We start from the raw sequence: 22,958 nt of genomic DNA, 5'->3' as shown, positions 1-22,958 counted from the left end.
CTTCCTTCCTTCCTTCCTTCCTTCCTTCCTTCCTTCCTTCCTTCCTTCCTTCCTTCCCTCTTTCTCTCTTTCTCTCTTTGTATTTTTAAGTAATCTGTACACCCATCGTGGGGCTTGAACTCGCAACCCCAAGAGTAAGAGTTGCATGCTTCACCAACTGAACCAGCCAGGCACTCCTCCTGGGTTTCTTAGGGATATTTTTCCTTGCTTTTTGCCAGAATGTTTTGACCTTTTTCCCTTTTCTGAAAAATGAAGACTTTACTAATTTTTGCTTGCTAATAAATTCTGTAATCATATTAACAGATTTTCATGGAAATAATTTACCTGTATCTCCTCCAAGCCTTCTGAGGTATGGCAGTTTTATATCTACCTAAAGTGTTGCTATAGCCATACCGTTTCACACAATTTAGCGTCTGCTTCTGTTTTTTTTACTCTGGAATGTCCTTCCCTTCAAATAGTTAAGCAAATATTGAGTTCCTCCCCCTTTTAACCTGTGTCCCTTTGGTGGCAATGTGGTACTGTCCAATAGTGAGTGAGGGGTGGGGAATTTGGCATGGAGTATGGTAAAAAGATGAGACATAGATCCTGCCTTTAAAGGGCTTACAGTCTAGAGATAGAAGCAAAAAACAAGATAGGAAAAATTATGAGATAGACTAAAATGAGAGCTAACTCAAATTATAATCGTGTAATGGTTGAGAGAGCAATGAGTTCTATTCGGGGGAATCAGAAGTCAGAAGTTTCACAGAAGAGTATTTGAGTAAGCTTTGAAGAACGAGTAGAATTTTGGAAGATGGCAATGCAGAGAGGGCATCTTAGGTTGAGGAAACATAATAGAGAAATTCTCTGTCAACATTCATATAATAAATACTTATTGAGTACCTCTATGTGCTAAATACTGTCCTAGGACCTGAGACTATATACACAATTTGGCACAAAACAGAATCTTTATGTTCCTCAGTTTACTTTCCAGTAGGAAGACCCAGAAAATATATCTGTCAAAATCTATAAATCTATAGAGAGCTTTCGAGAAAAGTAGAACGGCAAGTGGGTTATGAAGTCGCCGGCAAGGGGGTTTTGAAGTTGCCAGTAAGTGAATGAGTGAGTGTGTGTTCCTTTATAGAGGGCAAACAGGAAAGGCCTCTCTGATAAGCTAATGTCTGAGCAGACAGACAGCTGAGGAACTGAGAGTGAGCCATCTTGACAGGTGCGGATGTTGCTCTGTAAATAATGGGTAGACTCTCTGGATGAATGTTGGAAGGGATAAAGCTAGAAAGGTAGTTTGTGGCTAGATGGATGTTGGAGGGCTCTGTGTTTTATTCAGTAGTCAGCAGGGAGTCATCTAGAGAGTTTTGTGGAGAAGAGTGACATAATGATAAACTTACCGAGTGCTTTACTATGTCCCAGGCACTGTGCCAAGATACTTGCATGCATTATACTACATTTTGTTTAGTCCTTACAGTTATATGAGGACTGTACTACAATACTTCCATTTTATAGATGAAACCTAGAGAGGTTAAGGTATTACTGTGGTCTAAGTGTTTGTGTCTTCCTACCGCCAATTCATATGTTGAATACTAATGCCCAGTGTGATATTTTTAGGAGGTGTAGGGCCTTTGGGAGGTGCTTAGAAAATGAGGGTGGAACCCTCACAAATAAGATTAGTGTCCTTATAAGAGTTCTCACAGAGCTCCCTAGCCCCTTCCACCATGTGAAGGCATAGTGAGAATATGCCAGCTATGAAGAAGGAGGGTCTCATCAGACCACAACCATGTTGGTGCCTTGATCTTGGACTTCTCAGTCTCCAGAACCATGAGAAATGAATTTCTGTTGTTTATAATCTACCCAGTCGGTGATGTTTTGCTATAGCAGCCTGAATGCATTACACAGGTATGGTGGCATTAAGAGGATGCTTGCAATAAAGTCCTTTCTCTACCGAGCCACCCCAAATAAACATGTGCTCTCAGTAAAATCAGTGTGCTTATCATACAAATGCAGTTTCATGACAAGTTCTTTAGTCCCGTCTTCTGACTAATTCCTCCATCCTGTATTGGAATTCTGGAACTACCACTGACTCCAGGTTACCCAAATAGTGTAGCCAAAATCTAAACCTTGGATTCCAGTTTAGGGAATTAATTTTGCTTGCAGCGTGAATGATAGGTTTGAATCTGCGAAGGGCTGGAAGCAAGAATACTAGTTAACTGGTCCCTATATGTTAATACAATTCCTGGAGCACCTGGGTGGCTCAGTTGGTTGAGCGTCCAACTCTTGATCTTGGCTCGGGTCTTGATCTCAGGGTTGTGCGTTTGAGCCCTGTGTTGAGTCCAGCAAACAAACAAACCAAAAAAACCCTAAAAACTATTCCAGACGTGGGTCTGAATTTGACCTCTTTTATTATGTCCACTTTACAGATAGACAAATGAGGCTTGTTAGTTACTACAGATGACACAGCTGAGTGTTACGGTGATTTTTTTTAAAGTTTCTGTTTTAATTCCAGTTAGTTACCATACAGTGTAATATTAGTTTCAAATGTACAATTTAGTGATTCAACACTCCACACAGCACCCAGTGCTCATCACAACAAGTGCCCTCCTCAGTCGCCATCACCTATTTCACCCAACCCCCTACCCGACTCCCCTCTGGTAACCATCAGTTTGTTCTCTATAGTTAAGAGTCTGTTTCTTGGTATGCCTCTCTCTCTCTCTCTTCCCCCTTTGCTCATTTGTTTTGTTTCTTAAATTCCACATAGGAGCAAAATCATATGGTATTTGTCTTTTTCTAATTGACTTATTTTGCTTAGCATAATACTCTCTCTAGCTCCATCCACATCCTTGCAAATGGCAAGATTGCATTCCTTTTTAAGGTTAAGTAATATTCCAATTTATATATATACCTTAAGTAATATTCCATTTTATACCACATCAATATAGATGGGCACTTGGGCTGTTTCTGTAGTTTGGCTATTGTAGATAATGCTGCTATAAACATTGGGGTCCATGTATCCCTTTGAATTGGTATTATTGTATTCTTTGGGTAAATACTGCAATTGTTGAATTGTAGAGTGGTTCTGTGTTTGACTTTTGAGGAACCACCATACTGTTTTCCACAGTGGCTGCACCAGTTTGCCTTCCCACCAGCAGTGCAAGAGGGTTCCCCTTTCTCCACATCCTCACCAATACCTGTTGTTCCTTGTATTTTTTATTTTAGCTCTTCTGACAGATGTGAGGTGAAATCTCATTGTAGTTTTGATTTGTATTTCTCTGATGATGAGTAATGTGGAGCATCTTTTCATGTCTGTTGGCCAGCTGTATGTCTTCTTTAGAAAAATGTCTATCCATGTTTTTTACCCGTTTTTTAGTTGGATTATTTGTTTTTTGGATGTTGAATTGTATAGGTTCTTTATCAGAGATGTCATTTGCAAATATCTTCCCCCATTCCACAAGTTGCCTTTTAGTTTTGTTGTTTGTTTCCTTCTCTGTGCAGAAGCTTTTTATTTTGATGAAGTCCCAATCCTTTATTTTTGCTTTTGTTTTCCTTGCCTCCAGAGACATATCTAGAAAGAAGCTGCTATTGCCAATGTCAAAGATGTTACTGCCTGTGTTCTCCACTAGGACTTTTTAGTAGTTTCCTGTCTCACATTTAGGTCTTTTATCCATTTTGAAGTTATTTTTGTGTAGGGTGTAAGAAAGTGGTCCAGTTTCATTCTTTTGCATGTTGCTCTCCAGTTTTCCCAACACCATTTGTTGAAGAGACTCTTTTCCATTGGCTCTTTATTGAAGATTAATTGACCATATAGTTGTGGGTTCATTTATGGGTTCTCTATTCTGTTCCATTGGTCTATGTGTCTATTTTTGTGCCAGTACCATACTGTTTTGATCACTACAGCTTTGTAATATAACCTGAACTCCAGAATTGTGATGCCTCCAGCTTTGCTTTTCTTTTTCAAGGTTGCTTTGGCTATTTGGGGTCCTTCATGGTTCTATACAAATTTTAGGATTGGTTGTTCTAGCTCTGTGAAAAATGCTGTTGGTATTTTGATAGGGATTGCATTAAATGTGTAGATCACTTTGGGTAGTATAGACATTTTAACAATATTTGTTCTTCTAATCCATGAATGTTTTCCATTTCTTTGTGTTTTATCTTCATCTCTTTCATCAGTGTTTTATAGTTTTCAGAGTACTGGTCTTTCACCTCTTTGGTTAGGTTTATTCCTAAGTATCTTATGGTTTTTAGTACAATTGTAAATGGGATTAATGCCCTAATTTGCCTTTCTGCTGCTTCATTATTGGTGTATAGAAATACAACATATTTCTGTATGTTGTTTTTGTATCCTGTGACTTTACAGAATTCGTGTATCAGTTCTACAGGTTTTTGGTGCAGTCTTTTGGGTTTTCTATATAGAGTATCATGTCATCTGCAAATAGTGAAAGTTTGACTTCTATGCCAATTTGGATGCCTTTTATTTCTTTTTGTTGTCTGATCGCTGTGGCTAGGACTTCCAGTACTATGTTGAATACCAGTGGTGAGAGTAGACATCCCTGTCTTGTTCCTGACCATAGAGGAAAAGCTCTGTTTTTTCCCATTGAGAATGATATTAGTTGTGGTTTTTCATATATGGACTTTATTATGCTGAGATACATTCCCTCTAACCCTACTTTGTTGAGAGTTTTTATCATGAATGGATGTTGTACTTTGTCAAATGCTTTTTCTGCATCTATTGAAAGGGTCATATGGTTCTTATCCTTTCTTTTATTAATGTGGTGTATCACATTGATTGATTTGTGAATATTGAACCACCCTTGCAGCCCAGGAATAAATCCCACTTGAGTTGTTCACAGACGAATTCTACCAAACATTTAAAGAAGAGCTAATACTTATTCTTCTCAAACTATTCCAAAAAATAGAAAAGGAAGGAAAACTTCCAAATTCATTCTATGAGGCCATGATTGGTGAATGATTCTTTTAATCCTTTGGGTTCTGTTTGCTATTGAGAATTTTTGTATCCATGTTCATTGGGGATATTGGCCTGTAGTTTTCTTTTTAGGGGAGTCTTTTTCTGGTTTTGGTATCAGGGTAATGCTGGCCTCATAGAATGAATTCCAAAACTATTTTTTGGAATAGTTTGAGAAGAATAGGTATTAACTCTTCTTTAATTATTTGGTAGAATTTGTCTGTGAAGCCATCTGGCCCTGGACTTTGGTTTGTTGGGAGATTTTTATTACTGATTCAGTTTCTTTGCTGGTTATCAGTCTGTTCAAGTTTTCTGTTTCTTCCTGTTTCAGTTTTGGTAGTTTATACATTTCTAGGAATTTATCCATTTCTTCTAGGTTGTCCAGTTTGTTGGCATATAGTTTTTCATAATCTTCTCTTATGATTGTTTGCATTTCTGTGGTGTTTGTTGTTATTTCTCCTCCCTTGTTCATGATTTTATTTATTTGGGTCCTTTTTATTTTCTTTTTGGTAAGTGTGGCTAGGGGCTTATCAATTTAATTAATTCTTTCAAAGAACCAACTCCTGGTTTCATTGATCTGTTCCATTGTTTTTTTAGTTTCTGTATCATTTATTTCTGCTCTAATCTTTATTATTTCCTTCCTTCTTTTGGTTTTAGGCTTTTTCCTTGTTCTTTCTCTAGCTCCTTTAGGTGTAAGGTTAGGTTGTTTACTTGAGATTTTTCTTGCTTCCTGAGCTAGGCCTGTATTGCTATGTACTTCCCTCTTGTGACCACTTTTGCTGCATCCCAAGTGTTTTGGACCATTTTGCTTTTATTTTCATTTGTTTCTATGTTTTTTTTATTTCTTCTTTGATTTCCTGGCTGACCCATTCATTGTTTTATAGCATGTTGTTTAAGCTCCATGTATTTGTGGACTTTTCAAACTTTTTTTGTGTGTGGTTGACTTCAACATTGTAGTCAGAAAATATGCATGGTACGATCTCAATCTTTCTGTACTTGTTGAGGCCTGATTCGTGACTTAGTATGTGATCTATTCTTGAGACTGTCCCATGTGCACTTGAAAAAAATATGTATTCTGCTGTTTTAGGATGGCATGTTCTGAATATGTCTATTAAGTCCATGTGGTCCAGTGTGTCATTCAAAGCCATTATTTCCATCAATCAAAGAAAGACATGTATCATATGACCTCACTGATATGAGGAATTCTTAATCTCAGGAAACAAACTGAGGGTTGCTGGAGTGGTGGGGGGTGGGAGGGATGGGGTGGCTAGGTGATAGACATTGGGGAGGGTATGTGCTATGGTGAGCTCTGTGAACTGTGTAAGGCTGTTGAATCACAGACCTGTACCTCTGAAACAAATAATACATTATATGTTAAAAAAAAAAAGAAGAAGAAGAAGATAGCAAGAAGGGAAAAATGAAGGGGGGGGGAATTGAAGGGGGAGACGAACCATGAGAGACTATGGACTCTGAGAAACAAACTGAGGGTTCTAGAGGGGAGGGGGGTGGGAGGATGGGTTAGCCTGGTGATGGGTATTAAAGAGGGCACGTACTGAATGGAGCACTGGGTGTTATACTCAAACAATGAATCATGGAACACTACATCAAAAACTAATGATGTAATGTATGGTGATTAACATAACATAATAAAAAAAAAAAGCCATTATTTCCTTGTTGATTTTCTGTTTAGATGATATGTGCATTGATATAAGTGGGGTGTTAAAGTCCTCTACTATTATTGTGTTTTATCAATTAGTTCCTTTATGTTTTTTATTATATATTTTGGTGCTCCCATCCTGGATGCATAAATATTTATAATTATTAGTTGGATTATCCCCTTTTTTATGCTATAGCGTCCTTCTTTATCTCTTGTTACAGTCTTCATTTTATTTATTTATTTATTTTTAAATTTTTTATTGTTATGTTAATCCCCATACATTACATCATTAGTTTTAGATGTAGTGTTCCATGATTCATTGTTTGTGCATAACACCCAGTGCTCCATGCAGAACATGCCCTCTTTAATACCCATCACCAGGCTAACCCATCCTCCCACCCCCCTCCCCTCTAGAACCCTCAGTTTGTTTTTCAGAGTCCATCGTCTCTCATGGTTCGTCTCCCCCTCCGATTTCCCCCCCTTCATTCTTCCCGTCCTGCTATCTTCTTCTTTTTTTTTTCTTAACATATATTGCATTATTTGTTTCAGAGGTACAGTTCTGAGATTCAACAGTCTTGCACAATTCACAGCGCTTACCAGAGCACATACCCTCCCCAGTGTCCATCACCCAGTCACCCCATCCCTCCAACCCCACCCCCCACTCCAGCAACCCTCAGTTTGTTTCCTGAGATTAAGAATTCCTCATATCAGTGAGGTCATATGATACATGTCTTTCTCTGTTTGACTTATTTCGCTCAGCATAATACTCTCCAGTTCCATCCACATTGTTGCAAATGGCAAGATCTCATTCCTTTTGATGGCTGCATAATATTCCGTTGTATGTATATATACCACATCTTCTTTATCCATTCATCTGTCGATGGACATCTTGGCTCTTTCCACAGTTTGGCTATTGTGGACATTGCTGCTATAAACATCGGGGTGCACGTACCCTTTCGGATCCCTACTTTTGTATCTTTGGGGTAAATACCCAGTAGTGCAATTGCTGGATCATATGGTAGCTCTATTTTCAACTTTTTGAGGAACCTCCATACTGTTTTCCAGAGTGGCTGCACCAGCTTGCATTCCCACCAACAGTGTAGGAGGGTTCCCCTTTCTCCGCATCCCCGCCAACATCTGTCATTTCCTGACTTGTTAATTTTAGCCATTCTGACTGGTGTGAGGTGGTATCTCATTGAGGTTTTGATTTGGATTTCCCTGATGCCGAGCAAGGTTGAGCACTTCTTCATGTGTCTGTTGGCCATTTGGATGTCTTCTTTGGAAAAATGTCTGTTCATGTCTTCTGCCCATTTCTTGATTGGATTCTTTGTTCTTTGGGTGTTGAGTTTGATAAGTTCTTTATAGATTTTGGATACTAGCCCTTTATCTGTTATGTCATTTGCAAATATCTTCTCCCATTCTGTCAGTTGTCTTTTGGTTTTGTTGACTGTTTCCTTTGCTTTGCAAAAGCTTTTTATCTTGATGAAGTCCCAATAGTTCATTTTTGCCCTTGCTTCCCTTCCCTTTGGTGATATTTCTAGGAAGAAGTTGCTGAGGCTGAGCTCGAAGAGATTGCTGCCTGTGTTCTCCTTTAGGAGTTTGATGGACTCCTGTCTCACATTGAGGTCTTTCAACCATTTGGAGTCTATTTTTGTGTGTGGTGTAAGGAAATGGTCCAGTTTCATTCTTCTGCATGTGGCTGTCCAATTTTCCCAACACCATTTGTTGAAGAGACTGTCTTTTTTTTTTTTTAAAGATTTTATTTATTTATTTGAGAGAGAGAGAATGAGAGAGAGAGAGAGAGAACACATGAGAGGGGATAGGGTCAGAGGACGAAGCAGACTCCCTGCCGAGCAGGGAGCCCGATGCGGGACTCGATCCAGGGACTCCAGGATCATGACCTGAGCCGAAGGCAGTCGCTTAACCAACTGAGCCACCCAGGCGCCCGAGACTGTCTTTTTTCCATTGGACATTCTTTCCTGCTTTGTCAAAGATTAGTTGACCATAGAGTTGAGGGTCCATTTCTGGGCTCTCTATTCTGTTCCATTGATCTATGTGTCTGTTTTTGTGCCAGTACCATACTGTCTTGATGATGACAGCTTTGTAATAGAGCTGGAAGTCCGGAATTGTGATGCCGCCAGCTTTGCTTTTCTTTTTCAACATTCCTCTGGCTATTCGGGGTCTTTTCTGGTTCCATATAGATTTTAGGATTATTTGTTCCATTTCTTTGAAAAAAGTGGATGGTATTTTGATGGGGATTGCATTGAATGTGTAGATTGCTCTAGGTAGCATTGACATCTTCACAATATTTGTTCTTCCAATCCATGAGCATGGAACGTTTTTCCATTTCTTTGTGTCTTCCTCAATTTCTTTCATGAGTATTTTATAGTTTTCTGAGTACAGATCCTTTGCCTCTTTGTTTAGATTTATTCCTAGGTATCTTATGGTTTTGGGTGCAATTGTAAATGGGATCGACTCCTTAATTTCTCTTTCTTCTGTCTTGTTGTTGGTGTATAGGAATGCCACTGACTTCTGTGCATTGATTTTATATCCTGCCACTTTACTGAATTCCTGTATGAGTTCTAGCAGTTTTGGGGTGGAGTCTTTTGGGTTTTCCACATAAAGTATCATATCATCTGCAAACAGTGAGAGTTTGACTTCTTCTTTGCCGATTTGGATGCCTTTTATTTCTTTTTGTTGTCTGATTGCTGTGGCTAGGACTTCTAATACTATGTTGAATAGCAGTGGTGATAGTGGACATCCCTGCCGCGTTCCTGACCTTAGGGGGAAAGCTCTCAGTTTTTCTCCATTGAGAATGATATTCACTGTAGGTTTTTCATAGTTGGCTTTTATGATATTGAGGTATGTACCCTCTATGCCTATACTCTGAAGAGTTTTGATCAAGAAAGGATGCTTACAGTCTTCATTTTAAAGTCTAGTTTTCTCGTATAAGAATTGCTACTCAGGTGTTCTTTTGACATCCATTAGTATGATAAATGGTTCTTTATCCCCTCACTTTCAGTCTGCAGGTGTGAAATGAGTTTCATGTAAGCAGCATATAGATGAGTCTTGGTTTTTTTTTATCCAGTCTGGTACCCTGTGTTTTTTTATTGGAACATTTAGTCCATTTACATTCAGAGTAATTATTGATAGATATGTACTTAGTGCCATTTTATTACTTGTTTTGTCATTGTTTCTGGTGATGTTCTTATCTGTGTCACTTTTGGTCTTTCCTTTCTACTCAAGGAGTCCCTTTCAATATTTCTTTCAGGGCTGGTTTAGTTTTTGTTTGTCTGGGAAACTCTTTTTCTCTCCTTCTCGTCTGAATGATAGCCTTGCTGGATAGAATATTCTTGGCTGCACATTTCTCCCATTCAGCACTTTGACTATGTCATACCACTCCCTTCTGGCTGGCCGTGTTTTTGTTGAGAAATCTGCAGCTAGCCTTATGGGTTTTCCCTTGTAAGTTAAGGACTTCTTTTGTCTTTCTGCTTTTAAGATTTTTTCTTTATCACTGTATTTTGCAAATTTAGTTACAATATTTTTGGTGTTGGCCTGCTTTGGTTGATTTTGATGGGAATTCTCTGTGCCTCCTGGATCTGGATGTTTGTTTCCTTCTCCAGATTAGGGAAGTTTTTTGCTATTATTTTTTCAAATAATTTTTCTGCTCCCTTTTCTCTCTTCTTCTTCTGGGACTCCTATAATACAAATGTTATTACTTTTGATGAAGTCACTCAGTTCCATAAGATGAAGTCTATTCTAGTGTTCCATAATTCTTCTCTCTTTTGTTCAGCTTCCTTATTTTCCATTATTTTGTCTTCTACATCAATAATTCATTCTTCGTTTTCTTTCAGCCTGCTGTTCATTGCCTCAAACCTGTTTCTAATCTCACTTATTACATTTTTCACTTCTGACAGATTCTTTTTAACTCTCTTATTTCTGTGTTATGGGTCTCCCTGAAGTTTTCCATTCTTTTCTCAAGTCCAGTGAGTATCCTTATGATGCTTTAAATTCTCCATCAGGCATGTTACTTATATTTGTTTCACTCAGATCTCTGGCTGTGACCTTATCTTGTTCTTTCATGTGAGATGAATTCTTCCATCTTGGCACTTTGTCTAAGTCTCTGCCTCCTCCCCCTCCCCCTCCTTCTCCTCCTCCTTCCTTCTTCTTCCTTCTTCCTTCTTCTTCTTCTTTTCTTCTTCTTCTTGGCTTCTCTCACTTTAATTGTGGAATTTGTTCTGTCAGTCTTCAGGTTCATTTCTGGGGTATTTAGGATGATTGTTATCTACTTCTGTTTGTGGGACAAGATGAGCCTATGGTCCCCCTATCCTGCTTCCATCTTCCTCTGTACCGTGATCTTTTTAACTCTCTCAAAAACTCCTATGTGAAGTTTCATGAGATTGTGTATGCTGATCATGATAGGCTGGATAACAGCCCCCAGAGATATCCAGGTCCTAATTACTGGAACCCATGAATGTTATAGGGCCAAATGGACTTTGCAGATATGATAAGGATTAAGGATTTTGAGATTGAGAGATTATCCTGGATTCTCCTGGTGGACCCTAAATATAATCACAGTGTCCTTATAAGAAGGAAATAGATGTTTGACAGGAAGAGGAGAAGGTGATGTGACTGGAAGCAGAGAGTGGCATGATGCACTTTGGAGGTGTTGGGAGGGGCTACAATCTGAGGAAAACATAAAATTGCTAGAAGATGAAAAAGGCAAGGAATGGTTTTTCCCCTCAGGCCTCTAGAAGGAGTCAGCCCTGTCTATGCTTGACTATAGTCCAATGAAACCAATTTCAGACTTCTGGCACCTAGAAGTGTAAAAGAATACATTAGTGTCTTAAGCCGTCAAGTCTATGATAATTTGTTATGGCAGCCATAGGAAACTAATACAGATTTTGGTACATGGAATTGAGGTGCAGCTGTAAAAAATATCTAAATATGTGGAAGCAGCTTTGGAATTGGGTAATGAGTAGATAGAAGAATTTTGAGGTGCAACACAGAAAAAGCCTAGGTTGCCTTGAGCGGACTGTTGGTAGAAACACAGATGTTAGAGATGCTGCTGGTGAGGCCTCAGAAGGAAATGAGGAGCATGTTATTGGAAAATGGAGGAAAGACAATCATGGCAGAAAGCTTGCTGAATTGTGTCCTGTCCTTATACCAAAAGCAGAACTTGTAAGTGGGGAACTTGGACATTTAGCTAAAGGGATTTCCAAACAAAGTGTTGAAGACATGACCTGGTTTCTTCTTGTTGCTTATAGTAACATGTGAGAGGGGAAAGATAAATTGAGGAAAAAATTGTTATGTAAAAGGGAAATAGGACTTGATGATTTGGGAAATTCTCAGCCTATCCAGGTAGCAAATGTGCTAAAATTAGGAGATTCACTATTAGGAAAGTGCTAAAATTAGGAGATTCACTATTAGGAAAGTGTGCTCTGGAGAAAAGGCAAGGATGTGGCTGGACAGTGTTTTGTGCTGAAGAGATTGGGTGTGATACTCATGGCTCCCCTCAGTCATCTTAGCAGAAGTCAGAAATAGAAATAAGATTATTCCGGAAGGACCCATGGAGGAGCCTCTTGCTTAATGGAATGAGTCTCTGTGGCTTGCAGGGGGACTCACAAGGTTTTTGAGGATGTTATACCAGTAGGAACATTGTCAGTTTGAACAAAGGGACACAGAGAAAACAAAAAGAAGAAAGGCTGCTTGGAGTGCCTGGGTGGCTCAGTTGGTTAAGCGTCTGCCTTCGGCTCAGGTCATGATCTCAGGGTCCTGGGATCCAGCCCCATGTTGGGCTCCCTGCTCAGTGGGGAGTCTGCTTCTCCCTCTCCCTCTGCTGCTCCCCCTGCTTGTGCTGTCTCCCTCAAATAGATAAATAAAATGTTAAAAAAAAAAAGAAAAGAAAAGAAAAGAAAAAAGGCTGCTGGACTCCCAAAACCCTACAGGCAGGAAACAGACTGATGAAACTATTCAGCTGTGAATACATGCTACCTTTCCTAAAAAAGAATGATTCAGGCTGAAACACAGGCCAAGAGGATGGAGCCTTCTGCCACAGAGGATTATTCCTAGGTCTTGACACCTAATAGGATTTGCCCTGTGGGATTCCAAAATTGCTTGGGACTGGTGACTCCTGTTTTCCTTCCACTTTCTCCCTTTCTGAATGGCAGTGTCTACAACTCGTACACTGTGCCTGTCCCACCATTGTATTTTGGGAGTAGAGAACTTGATTTCTAGTTTCACAAGTCTGCAGATGGAGAGGAATTTTACTCCAGGATGATGGATCACACCAAAGTCTCACCCATAGCTTGTTTAGCTGATTTAGATGAGGTTTGAGACTTTTGAGTTGATATTTTAGATGAGCATTTGGACATGGGTTGATGTTGTAATGTGCTGAGATTTTTGGATGTTGGCATGAGGTGAATGTATTTTGCATGTGGGATAGATGTGAATTTTAGGGCAGGCTGTGATGAGCTGAAAAATGGCTACCAAACATATCTAGGTCCTTATTCCTGGAACCTGTGAATGTTATTTCATATGGCAAAATGAATTTTGTAGATCCTTCAGTTAAGGATGAGAAGATTATTCTGGATTATCAAGGTGAGACCGGATGTACTTTGAAGATGGAGGAAAGAGCCACCAGTCAAGGATACAGACTACCACTAGTGGTTGAAAAGGGCAAGAAAATGGGTTTTCCTCTTGGGTCCCTCAGATAGAATCAGCCTTGCCAACACCTTGACTTTAGCCCATTGATACCAGTTTCAAACTTCTGGATTCTAGAACTGTGAGAGAATAAATTTGTGTTGTTGTCAGCCATCAAAGTTTGTTACAGTAGCCATAGGAAGTTAATACTTCAACCTTCAGATTAATTTGGGGCTTATTTACAACTTATAATATTCAGTTGTTCCATCTAGGAATATGGTAAGCCTTTCCATTTATTTAAGTCTTTTATTTCTCTCCAAGTGTAATTTTATTCAAACAGGTCTTGCAGATTTTGTGATGACATTACTATGGGTGCTATAGTGAATGGAATTATTTTAAACACTTTTTTTTTAAAAGAGAAAAGCTGGGCGCCTGGCTGGCTCATTGGAGGAGCATGCAGCTCTTGATCTCGGGGTCATGGGTTCAAGCCCCATGTTATGTGTAGAGATTACTTAAATGAATAAATATTAAAAAAAGAGAAAAGCTATTTTTGAATTTATTTTGAAGGATCACAAGGGGTAAAGCAAGTGATGGCTCATCTATTGGAAATGAATTTTTGTTTCTTTCTCTAGAGTAGAAATTTTAATGGAATATGGTCTCTTTGGGATTAGGTATCACATATAATATTTATTTGTCTTCAAAATTTTAGCACCATTTTAGGAACATGGTGAATGTCCCAAAGTGCTATGCTAGTTGAGTATCATCTATCTTGAAATTCAGTGAAAACAACCTTAACAAATCTTCTACACACAGTCTTTTTTTTTTTTTTTTTAAGATTTTTTATTTATTTACTTGAGAGAGAGTGAGCAAACAAGAGAGAGCATGAGTGGGGGGCAAGGGCAGAGGGAGGGGGAGAAGCTGACTCTTCACTGAGCAGGGAGCCCAATGTGGGGCTCAATCACAAGACCCTGGGATCATAACCTGAGCTGAAGGCAGACGCCTAACTGACTGAGCCACCCAGGCGCCCGTTCTATACACAGTCTTTATAAACTCCAGATATATAATAGTACCTTGTAAATAGTTGAGCATATTTCTTAGTCTTTGTCTTATTATTGTGCATTTTATTGTCCTATTCCTTCAGATGCAAGGCTGGCTCTGAAAAAATACATTGCAAAGGTCTCTGCAGCGGTTACAGACACAGAAAAGGGACCAGGGAAGCTCTTTAAGGAAGACAAGGTACTGCATTATGATTATTGTTTGTTCAGAAGTCTTTTGAGATTTTTGCCTTACATCTTTAATTTCTATACTAATGCTCTAGAGGTAGGTGGTGGTCCTTACTGCTGTCTTCTCCCTCCCTCCCTTCCCTCTTTCCTCCTACCTTTCTTCCCTCCCTCCTTCCTTCCTTTGCTCCTTCCTTAATAAACAACTAGTAAGAGATAGACTGATAAAAATTAAATGAAATACTATAAAGGAGTGACATAGAGATGTATGTACTAAGTATTACACTCAACAACATGAATACTTTAAAAAAAAGAGATTTATTTATTTATTTATTGAAAGAGAGAGAGAGAGAGCACAAGCATGCACGAGCAAGGGGGGAGGGGGAGGGGCAGAGGGACAGGAGAGAGAGTCTTAATCAGACTCTGCATCCTGAGTAGGGAGCCCGATGCAAGGCTTTATCTTATGACCCTGAGACCACCATCCTGAGATCATGACCTGAGCCAAAATCAAGAGACAGGTGCTTAACCAACTGAGTCACCCAGGCACCTGAACATGAATACATTTTTAAAATATATTGTTGAGTGAAAAAAAAATCAGCAAAGACTACAGAGATTTTCATAAACTTCAAAAGCAAGCAAAATAAAACTATATGGTTTAGGGATACCTACATATAGGGTAAAACTATTAAAAAAGAAAGCAAAGTTATAAGCACAGATTGTCATTATCTCTTGGAGGAGGATAGGGGGATGAATTATGGGCGGGGCACAGAAATAGAGTTATTCTGGCAATGTTCTAGTTATCCTGTTGATTAGTTGGGTCTACTGATACTCATTTCATTAAGTTTTGCTTTAAAACTTACATATATATCATATTTTAGTTTCTTTGTATATACAAAGAAATATATTACATATTCAGACGAGATCTATATATTACATATTCAAACTTTACATAATGATAAAAAAAAGATACACAAATATAAGGATAGCTAATTGTAAAGCTGACTTCCCACATTTACCATATACTAAGTTCTGCATGTGGACTAGTTTATTGCTTTGGATATACACTAAAATAAAAATATATGTTCCAGGTACCAGAACTGTGTTTTGGTTTTAAATTATCTCTCTCAGGGCGCCTGGGTGGCTCAGCCGGTTGGGTGACTAACTTGATTTCAGCTCTGGTTGTGATCTCAGAGTGGTGGGATGGAGCCCCACATAGGGCTCCCAACTCAGTGGGGAGTCTGCTTAAGATTCTCTCTCTCTCTCTCTCTCTCTCGGTCTCCCCCTCCCCCTGCTTGGGCACGCACTGTCTCTCTCAAATAAATCTTTAAAAAAAAAACTTATCTCTTGCATTTCTGTGCAGGATATTCTGTGAATTCCCTGTGACTTATAATTCTCATGAAAAAGAATTAGCTATTGCTCAAAGTGTAATACATCCCCACGTCTGAGAACATGATAAATTACACATTTCACTTGTGGTTTGTAAAACACTTTACAAAATCTCTTATGAAACCAACAAAATATAGGCAAAATTCTATTAGAATAGCTATTTCAGCTATTGGATCTGGGAACCAAAAATTTCCTGCCACAGACAGTGCATTGTCCAACCAGTTACTATAAAAGCTTTTTAAATTTCAATGTTTAAATATTTGGTTATTTGAACTAGAAAATACTGTGTACATATAGTAACAATTAGAACAAAATTGAAATGCCTAAAGCAAACTTAATAGCTTTCTCTCTTCCCATTTCCAGTCTTACTATCTTACCCTATGGTTCTGATAACAATCTTTTTTTTTTTTTTTAAGATTTTATTTATTTGACAGAGAGAGACACAGCGAGAGAGGGAACACAAGCAGGGGGAGTGGGAGAGGGAGGAGCAGGCTTCCCGCCAAGCAGGGAGCCCGATGTGGGGCTCGATCCCAGGACCCTGAGACCATGACCTGAGCCGAAGGCAGACACTTAACGACTGAGCCACCCAGGCGCCCCAACAATCTTATGTTAATTTCACCATACTTGTCCCATCACTTATATAAATATATGTACGCACACATATGGTTTTATAAGGTTTTGTTTTTCTAAAAGTGGGATTACACTATACCTATTATTCTTTTTTTAAACTACATATTATTCTTTAATTTGTTTTTTTTCCTTTTAATAATATATTATGGACATCTTTCCAAATCCACTTGATTCTACATATGTCTGCATACAATACTGCTTATTTAATAATATGGACAGGCCATGCAATAAATGCATTCATTTCTCTTATTACAAACCATAGAACAAGTAAACATCTTAAAGCAGACACCCTCAGTTTGCTGTGCATGGGCAGAAATAGCTTTGCAATGCAAACAGAGACGTTTTCAGTGAGGTGGAGCTCTTCTGGAATTTCTTGCACTTCCTGTCCTCTGAACCATCTGAGGGAATAAAATAGCATTGTCTGTTGAGTTGCATCCAGGTCATACCAACCACCTGTTCTTCTCCAACCTTTGCAAACATTTCTCTTTATCACAGGGCCCAATGAGACTAAAGAATTAGGGAGAGGCTGTACACTGGCCCAAGACTTCATGACTCTAGCTTATGAGTTTTATTATATACAACATTCCACTAATGTTAGAGCTGCGCTGTCCAACATAGCAACCACTAGCCATGTGTAGCTGTTTTAAGTTAGAATTAATTAAAATTAAATAAAATTAAAAATCCAGTTCCTCAGTCAGACTAGCCCCTTTTCTAGTACTCTATGGCTATAAATGTCAAATGGTGACTGGTTTGGACAATGCAGATAGCACATTTCCATCATCACAGAAAGTTCTGTTGCACAGTGCTAGTTTAGAGATACTATAGAGTTTTATTTTTCAATAAACAAGTAGAAAATAAACTCTTTGTTTCTGTCTCTAGAATACCATCCTCACTGCATGCCATGTAAAAAATGAGTGGTTGGAAACCCATTTGGAAGCTTCCATTAACGAGATTTTTGAACAGAAACAACAATTGGAAGATATCGTGACTCCTATCTTCACAAAAATGGCAACACCACGTAAGTTTTGGATGAAAATGGTTTGAATGTCAGAAAAGATGAATATGAAGTTCAGTGTTGTTATTTCTGAGATACTCTGATTTTAACAATCTTAAGTAGCCATTAACCTTTTATCAGCACATATACAAGTATGATATAACTCCCTAAGTTTATTACTAGTTTCAGTATTAAGAATAAATAAAAATAATTGAATTATTTCTAAAGAGAATGTCTAATACTAATCTTAATATTGTTACCATTACTTGTTATTTAATTTTATATAATTTATTATGCCTTTGATTTTCAACTAGGAAGGCATGTCCTCCTAGGAGCTAGAGTGGCAGAATTTGAAAAAGCACTTTCAGTATTATAACTGCATTTTGAAAAGCCCGTTGGGGGAATACTATCCTGTTCCTGGAGAAGGTGCATTCAGAATCTTGGTGGCAGGCATACCTAAGAATTTTTAAAATATCGGCTTTATTGGGATATAATTCTTATACTATAAAATTCACCATTTAAAAATGTACAATTCAGTGGTTTTCAGTATATTCACAGAGTTATACAATCATCACCACCATCTAATTTCAGAACATTTTACCACCCCAAAAAGAAACACCATTGGCAATCACCTCCCACCTCCTACGAGCCTCTGGCAACCACTAATCTTTTCTATTTCTATAGATTTTCCTGTTCTGGACATTTCACGAATGGAATCATACAATCTGTGGCATTTTGTGTCTGGATTCTTTCATTTAGCATATTGTTTTCAAGGTTCCTCCATGTTGGAATTTGTTTCAATTTTCCTTTCTTTTCTGAATAGTATTCTATTGTATGGATTCATTCATTAGTTGATGGATATTCAAGTTTCCATGCTTTTGGCTATTATAAATAACAGTGCTGTGAGCTTTCCTGTACAAATTTGTGTGACTGCTTGTTTTCATTTCTCTTGGGAGAGAATTGCCGGGCTGTGCTTAATCATTTGAGGAACTGCTGAACTGTTGCCAATAAGCAATATATATGAAGATTCCAATTTCTCCACATCATCATCAACATTGTTATCATCTTTTTAAAAAATTTAGCCATCCTAGTGGGTGTAAAGTGATATCTTAATGTAGTTCTAATTTGCATTTCCTTAATTACTAATGATGTTAAACATCTTTTATGTGTTTACTGGCCATTTGTGTATTTTCTTTGGAGAGGTATCTATCTGAATCCGTTGCCCATTTTTAAACTGGTCTTTTTGTTGTTGATTTGTAAGAGTTCTTTATGTATTTTGGAGTCAAGTCCCTTATCTGATATATGCTTTGCAAATAGTTTCTCCCATTCTGTGGATTATCTTTTCGTTTTCTTAATTGTGTTCTTTGAGACAAAAAAAGCTTTAAGTTTGAAGTCCAATTTATCTGTTTTTCCTTTTGTTGCTTATGCTTTCAGTGTCGTATCTAGAAACATTGCCTAATCCAAGGTCACCAAGACTTACTCTTATGTTTTTTTGTAAGAGTTTTGTAGTTTTAGCTCTTTTCTTTTAGCTCTCTGGTCCATTTTGAGTTATTTATTTATTTATTTTTAAAGATTTTATTTATTTATTTGAGAGAGAGAGTGAGAGAGCACAAGAGGGGGGAGCGGGAGAGGGAGAAGCAGACTCCCCGCTTAGCAGGGAGCCTGATGCGGGACTCGATCCCGGGACTCCAGGACCATGACCTGAGCCGAAGGCAGTGGCTTAACCAACTGAGCCACCCAGGCGCCCCTTGAGTTATTTTTTATATATGAGGTGAACTCATTCTTTTGAATGTGGATATTGAGTACCAAAGACTTTTTTGTTTGTCAGAAGGGGCTCTGGTTTTTTCTGGCAGAATATCCCTTGCTGTCTTTCTCCGGTATCTGTAGAGCTTATGCAGAGCACACGCTGAGGTTCCCTTAAGGGAGACAGAGGCTTTACACTGTCATTGTCTGTAAGCAGCCCACCACCCAGTTTGTGAGTGAGGGTGCATACCTGAAAAGATAAACTCAGTGCTGTGTATATTCAAAGAAGCCTGAGTATGAAGAGGAAGTGTCACGAAGAAAGAGAAATTGCTGAAAGGATGGGGAGCAAGGGTGGGATATGAAGGGAATTCTGTAATGAAAGCCCAGTCTGATGATGAGAGGTTCAAACATGGGAACGGAGAAGTGGCCAGGAACCATCTGGCTGATTGTAGTTGAGTCTGTGAGGAATAGGAGAAGAGAAGGTTGGAAAGTTAACTTGCGCTCACTTCATTAAAAGTACTGAATTATAAGCTTAGAAGTTTGGTCTTTATTTCCAGGGCAGTGGGTTGCCATTAAAGGCTTTGGGGTAGCAGAGAAGAGGGATTAAGTAAGGGATAATACTATGGCTTTCCTTATAAAATGGATGAAGAAGAGACTGAAGGGAGTGAGACCATCATAGTCCAGGAGTGAGATGACTAAGGCCTGAATTATTGATGGTACACTTTGGTTCCCACCATCTCCCACTATCTACCGCTGCTGTTAGCCTGGCCCATCACCCCTTCCTGCTTCCCTTCCCATCTCTGAGGAGATCACCTCTCCCCCCAGGTCTCCTACACCCCCTCCAAGCACCTCAGTATCTTATACCTTCATATTATAGAAGTGTTAGATCTTGGAACCTCTGAAATGATCCCCTCAGTTTACAGTGAAGAAAGTGAAGACCAAAGAAGTTAAGCAGTTTATTCAAATTATTCTATTCAATAGCAGAATTAGGAAGAATAATACTGATTATATTGGAAATGTGACCTCATACCTTTAAATATTAAAAAAAAAAAAAAGGGTAGGGGAGAATTCTTGAATTGATATACCAATACCAAGGCTTCATTAATGACTGGTTCAGGCTGGGACATACTCATTTATTTCATGCCAATTATTTTAAAAACTGGCTTCATTTTTATTTTATATGACAAGCTAATTAAGTATAATTTTAAAATCTGCTTCCTTTCAGGTCAAGTGAAAAGTGCCAAATCTGTAGCCTAAGCCATGGTCAGAAAAGAAGTCAATCAAGATCATACCTTCTACTGAATATATATTTTATAAAAGACCACACTTCCTTCTAGTATTTATAAAAGCAAACTTATTCAATATGCCAGTTGAAGTAAAGAAAATCGATGTGAGGTTTTATAAAAAGGTTTAAGTATGAAATTAAATCACCCTTTTTAAAATTTTACCCTATTCAGCATGCTTATGTCCGGACACTCTGGCCTTGCCTCTGCTCCAAGTGCAGGTCCGTGTGAGTCCCACATGCTCTTTCCAGAGAGCACTCGGGTACGAATCACTCCCCAAGGCTCTCTGGGAGCTCTAATGTCTATATAGGGAATCTAACAGTTTTCTTTGTAACTGAGGCAGGACATTTCCATTCAACTGAGGAATTCTGTTAAAAAAAAAAAAGATGTATTACCTAGGAAAAATTTGTTCTCCCTCTCTCAAAAGGAAAGCTATAGAATGCCATTCTAGAGCAAGGAAATATTAAGAATGGTTTGGATCAGGGTCCTTTTCTTGTACAGCTATTACTTTTTACGTCCAAATTAAAATTTACCTGTAAGGTGGTATTTAGTCTTTTAGTGAAACCTTCATTTCTTTATTTTTAACCTCCACCTCCTTGGTCTCTCTCTCTCTCTCTACACACACACACACACACGCACACACACACACCCATATTTAGATTTACCATATTCTGTAGGTTTGGCAATATAGATATTTCAGCGGGACTCCATAGTATCTTTCTTTCTGTTCTGTTTTATACTTTTTAGGTTTTAAGTATCACTGCTGGTTTCATATTAGTGATTTGGAATGTCTTTTTTTCCTAGTTTATCTGAAAGCCCCCGAGACTTCCATTACTTTTGATTTTGTGGAAAATTTTTATAGAAAGAACATGTTTTAAAAAAAAACCCAACATTTATTTGTTGTTCTTAATGACTTTCTTTTTTGTCCTACCCCGAAAGCTAGTTTTTCATTATAGAGGGGAAGGAAAAGAAATAAGCAATTCAGTAATTCCTTGTCAGTTGACACTTTCTCAACCATGGTTTTGAGATAACACTTTTAAAATTTGTGTCACAAATTTTTAAGTTTTGAGATAATTTTTATGCATGAGCGATTGAGTTTCAGTTGCCTTCAGCAAAAGAACAGGACAGTAACTGCCACTCCCCTCTGGTAGACTCCCCTCTGGAGTCCCACGAAGAAGGAGGTCTGTCTGTATTTGCTCAGTTCTCCTGCTGTGCGCTGCAAAGTCCATTACCTTTAAGCACCATAGCAATTTGGGACAAGGCTAGTTGCCATTTTTACTGTTTCTGCTCTAACTTTCTGTTTTCTGAGCCTTGATCTTGAATATGACATGACTTCCCAGGCATATGGTCCTGGTAATTAGGGGAGGATTCCTGAATCTCACTTCAAAGATTCCTAGATAAGACTGAGACACTTGTGGAGATGCCTAGTACAAAATAAACCTCTCTCTCCTTTATTTGTCTTTCAATCCTTATCTTCAAACTTCTTGAAGCTTTTAATGTATATAGTCATGTTGTCTTCTGGAAACTCCTTGATTGCCACATTTATGTCATTATGGTTCCTTTACCTTCTTCTTCTTCTTCTTCTTCTTTTTTTAAATTATTTATGAGAGAGAGAGAGAGCGCAAGCACAGGTGGGGGAGGGGCAGAGGGAGAGGGAGAATCAGGCTCCTTACTGAGCAAGGAGCCTGACATGGGGCCCAATCCCCGGACCCCAAGATCATAACCTGAGCTGTAGGCAGACACTTAACTGACTGAGCCACCCAGGTGCCCCTGGTTCCTTTACTTTTTTAACAATCTCCTTTTCTAACTCCTTCACTAGTTTCTGTGGTCTGAATGTGTTTGTATCCTTCCTGCTGCCCCCAAATTCATTTGTTAAGATCTAATGCCCAATATGATAATGTTAGGAGGTGGAGCCTTTGGGAGGTCTCTTCTCATGAAAGAGACCTCCAAACAGTTCACTTGCCCCTTGCACCGTGTGAGGTTACAGTAAAAAGACAGCTGTCTAGGAGATGGGCTCTCACCAGACACTGAATCTTCTGGTGCCATGATCTTGGACTTCCCAGCCTCCAGAACTGTAAGAAATAAATGTTTGTTGTTTATGAAGTACCCAGTTGATGGTCTTTTGTTATAGTAGCCCAGACCAAGACACCAGATCCTATTCTTCATCTTGCCTCCAGCAATGGAAACTTACCAAAAGTCAGTCCTAGCTTACAATTTTATATATCAGGTATAGCTCAATAAAGCTGAAAAAAAAAAAGCCAATTCTGACCCTTGGCCAATCAGTCTAATTCTCCACCCCATGGCCTTCTCTATCCCCAGTGTTAGGAAGATCTAATCCCTGCTTCTTTGGGGCACCTACAGTGCGAATAGCCACATATATATTATGTTTAATTGTTCACATGTTTGTCTCCCCATGTGAATTGTGAGCTTTTTGAGGGTAGGGGCTTTGTCATGT

The 22,958-nt window shown here is 38.7% G+C and overlaps 1 protein-coding gene across 1 annotated transcript in view; it reads left to right on the top strand.

Moving 5' to 3' along the window:
* ANKRD45 (ankyrin repeat domain 45) overlaps positions 1–22,142 on the top strand; it is a 54,197-nt gene extending 32,055 nt beyond the window's left edge. Inside the window, exons 4-6 of the mRNA XM_032393393.1 lie at positions 14,389–14,483; positions 17,363–17,501; positions 20,446–22,142. Coding sequence (XP_032249284.1) covers positions 14,389–14,483; positions 17,363–17,501; positions 20,446–20,477 — 266 coding nt within the window. The 3' untranslated portion in view covers positions 20,478–22,142. The remainder of the gene's footprint in view (positions 1–14,388; positions 14,484–17,362; positions 17,502–20,445) is intronic.
* Positions 22,143–22,958: the final 816 nt, after the last annotated feature.

The sequence above is a fragment of the Phoca vitulina genome, unplaced genomic scaffold (assembly GCF_004348235.1).
Source record: "Phoca vitulina isolate PV1807 unplaced genomic scaffold, GSC_HSeal_1.0 scaffold73, whole genome shotgun sequence".
NCBI classification, from domain to species: domain Eukaryota; kingdom Metazoa; phylum Chordata; class Mammalia; order Carnivora; family Phocidae; genus Phoca; species Phoca vitulina.
This window is presented reverse-complemented; position numbering and strand designations above follow the sequence as displayed.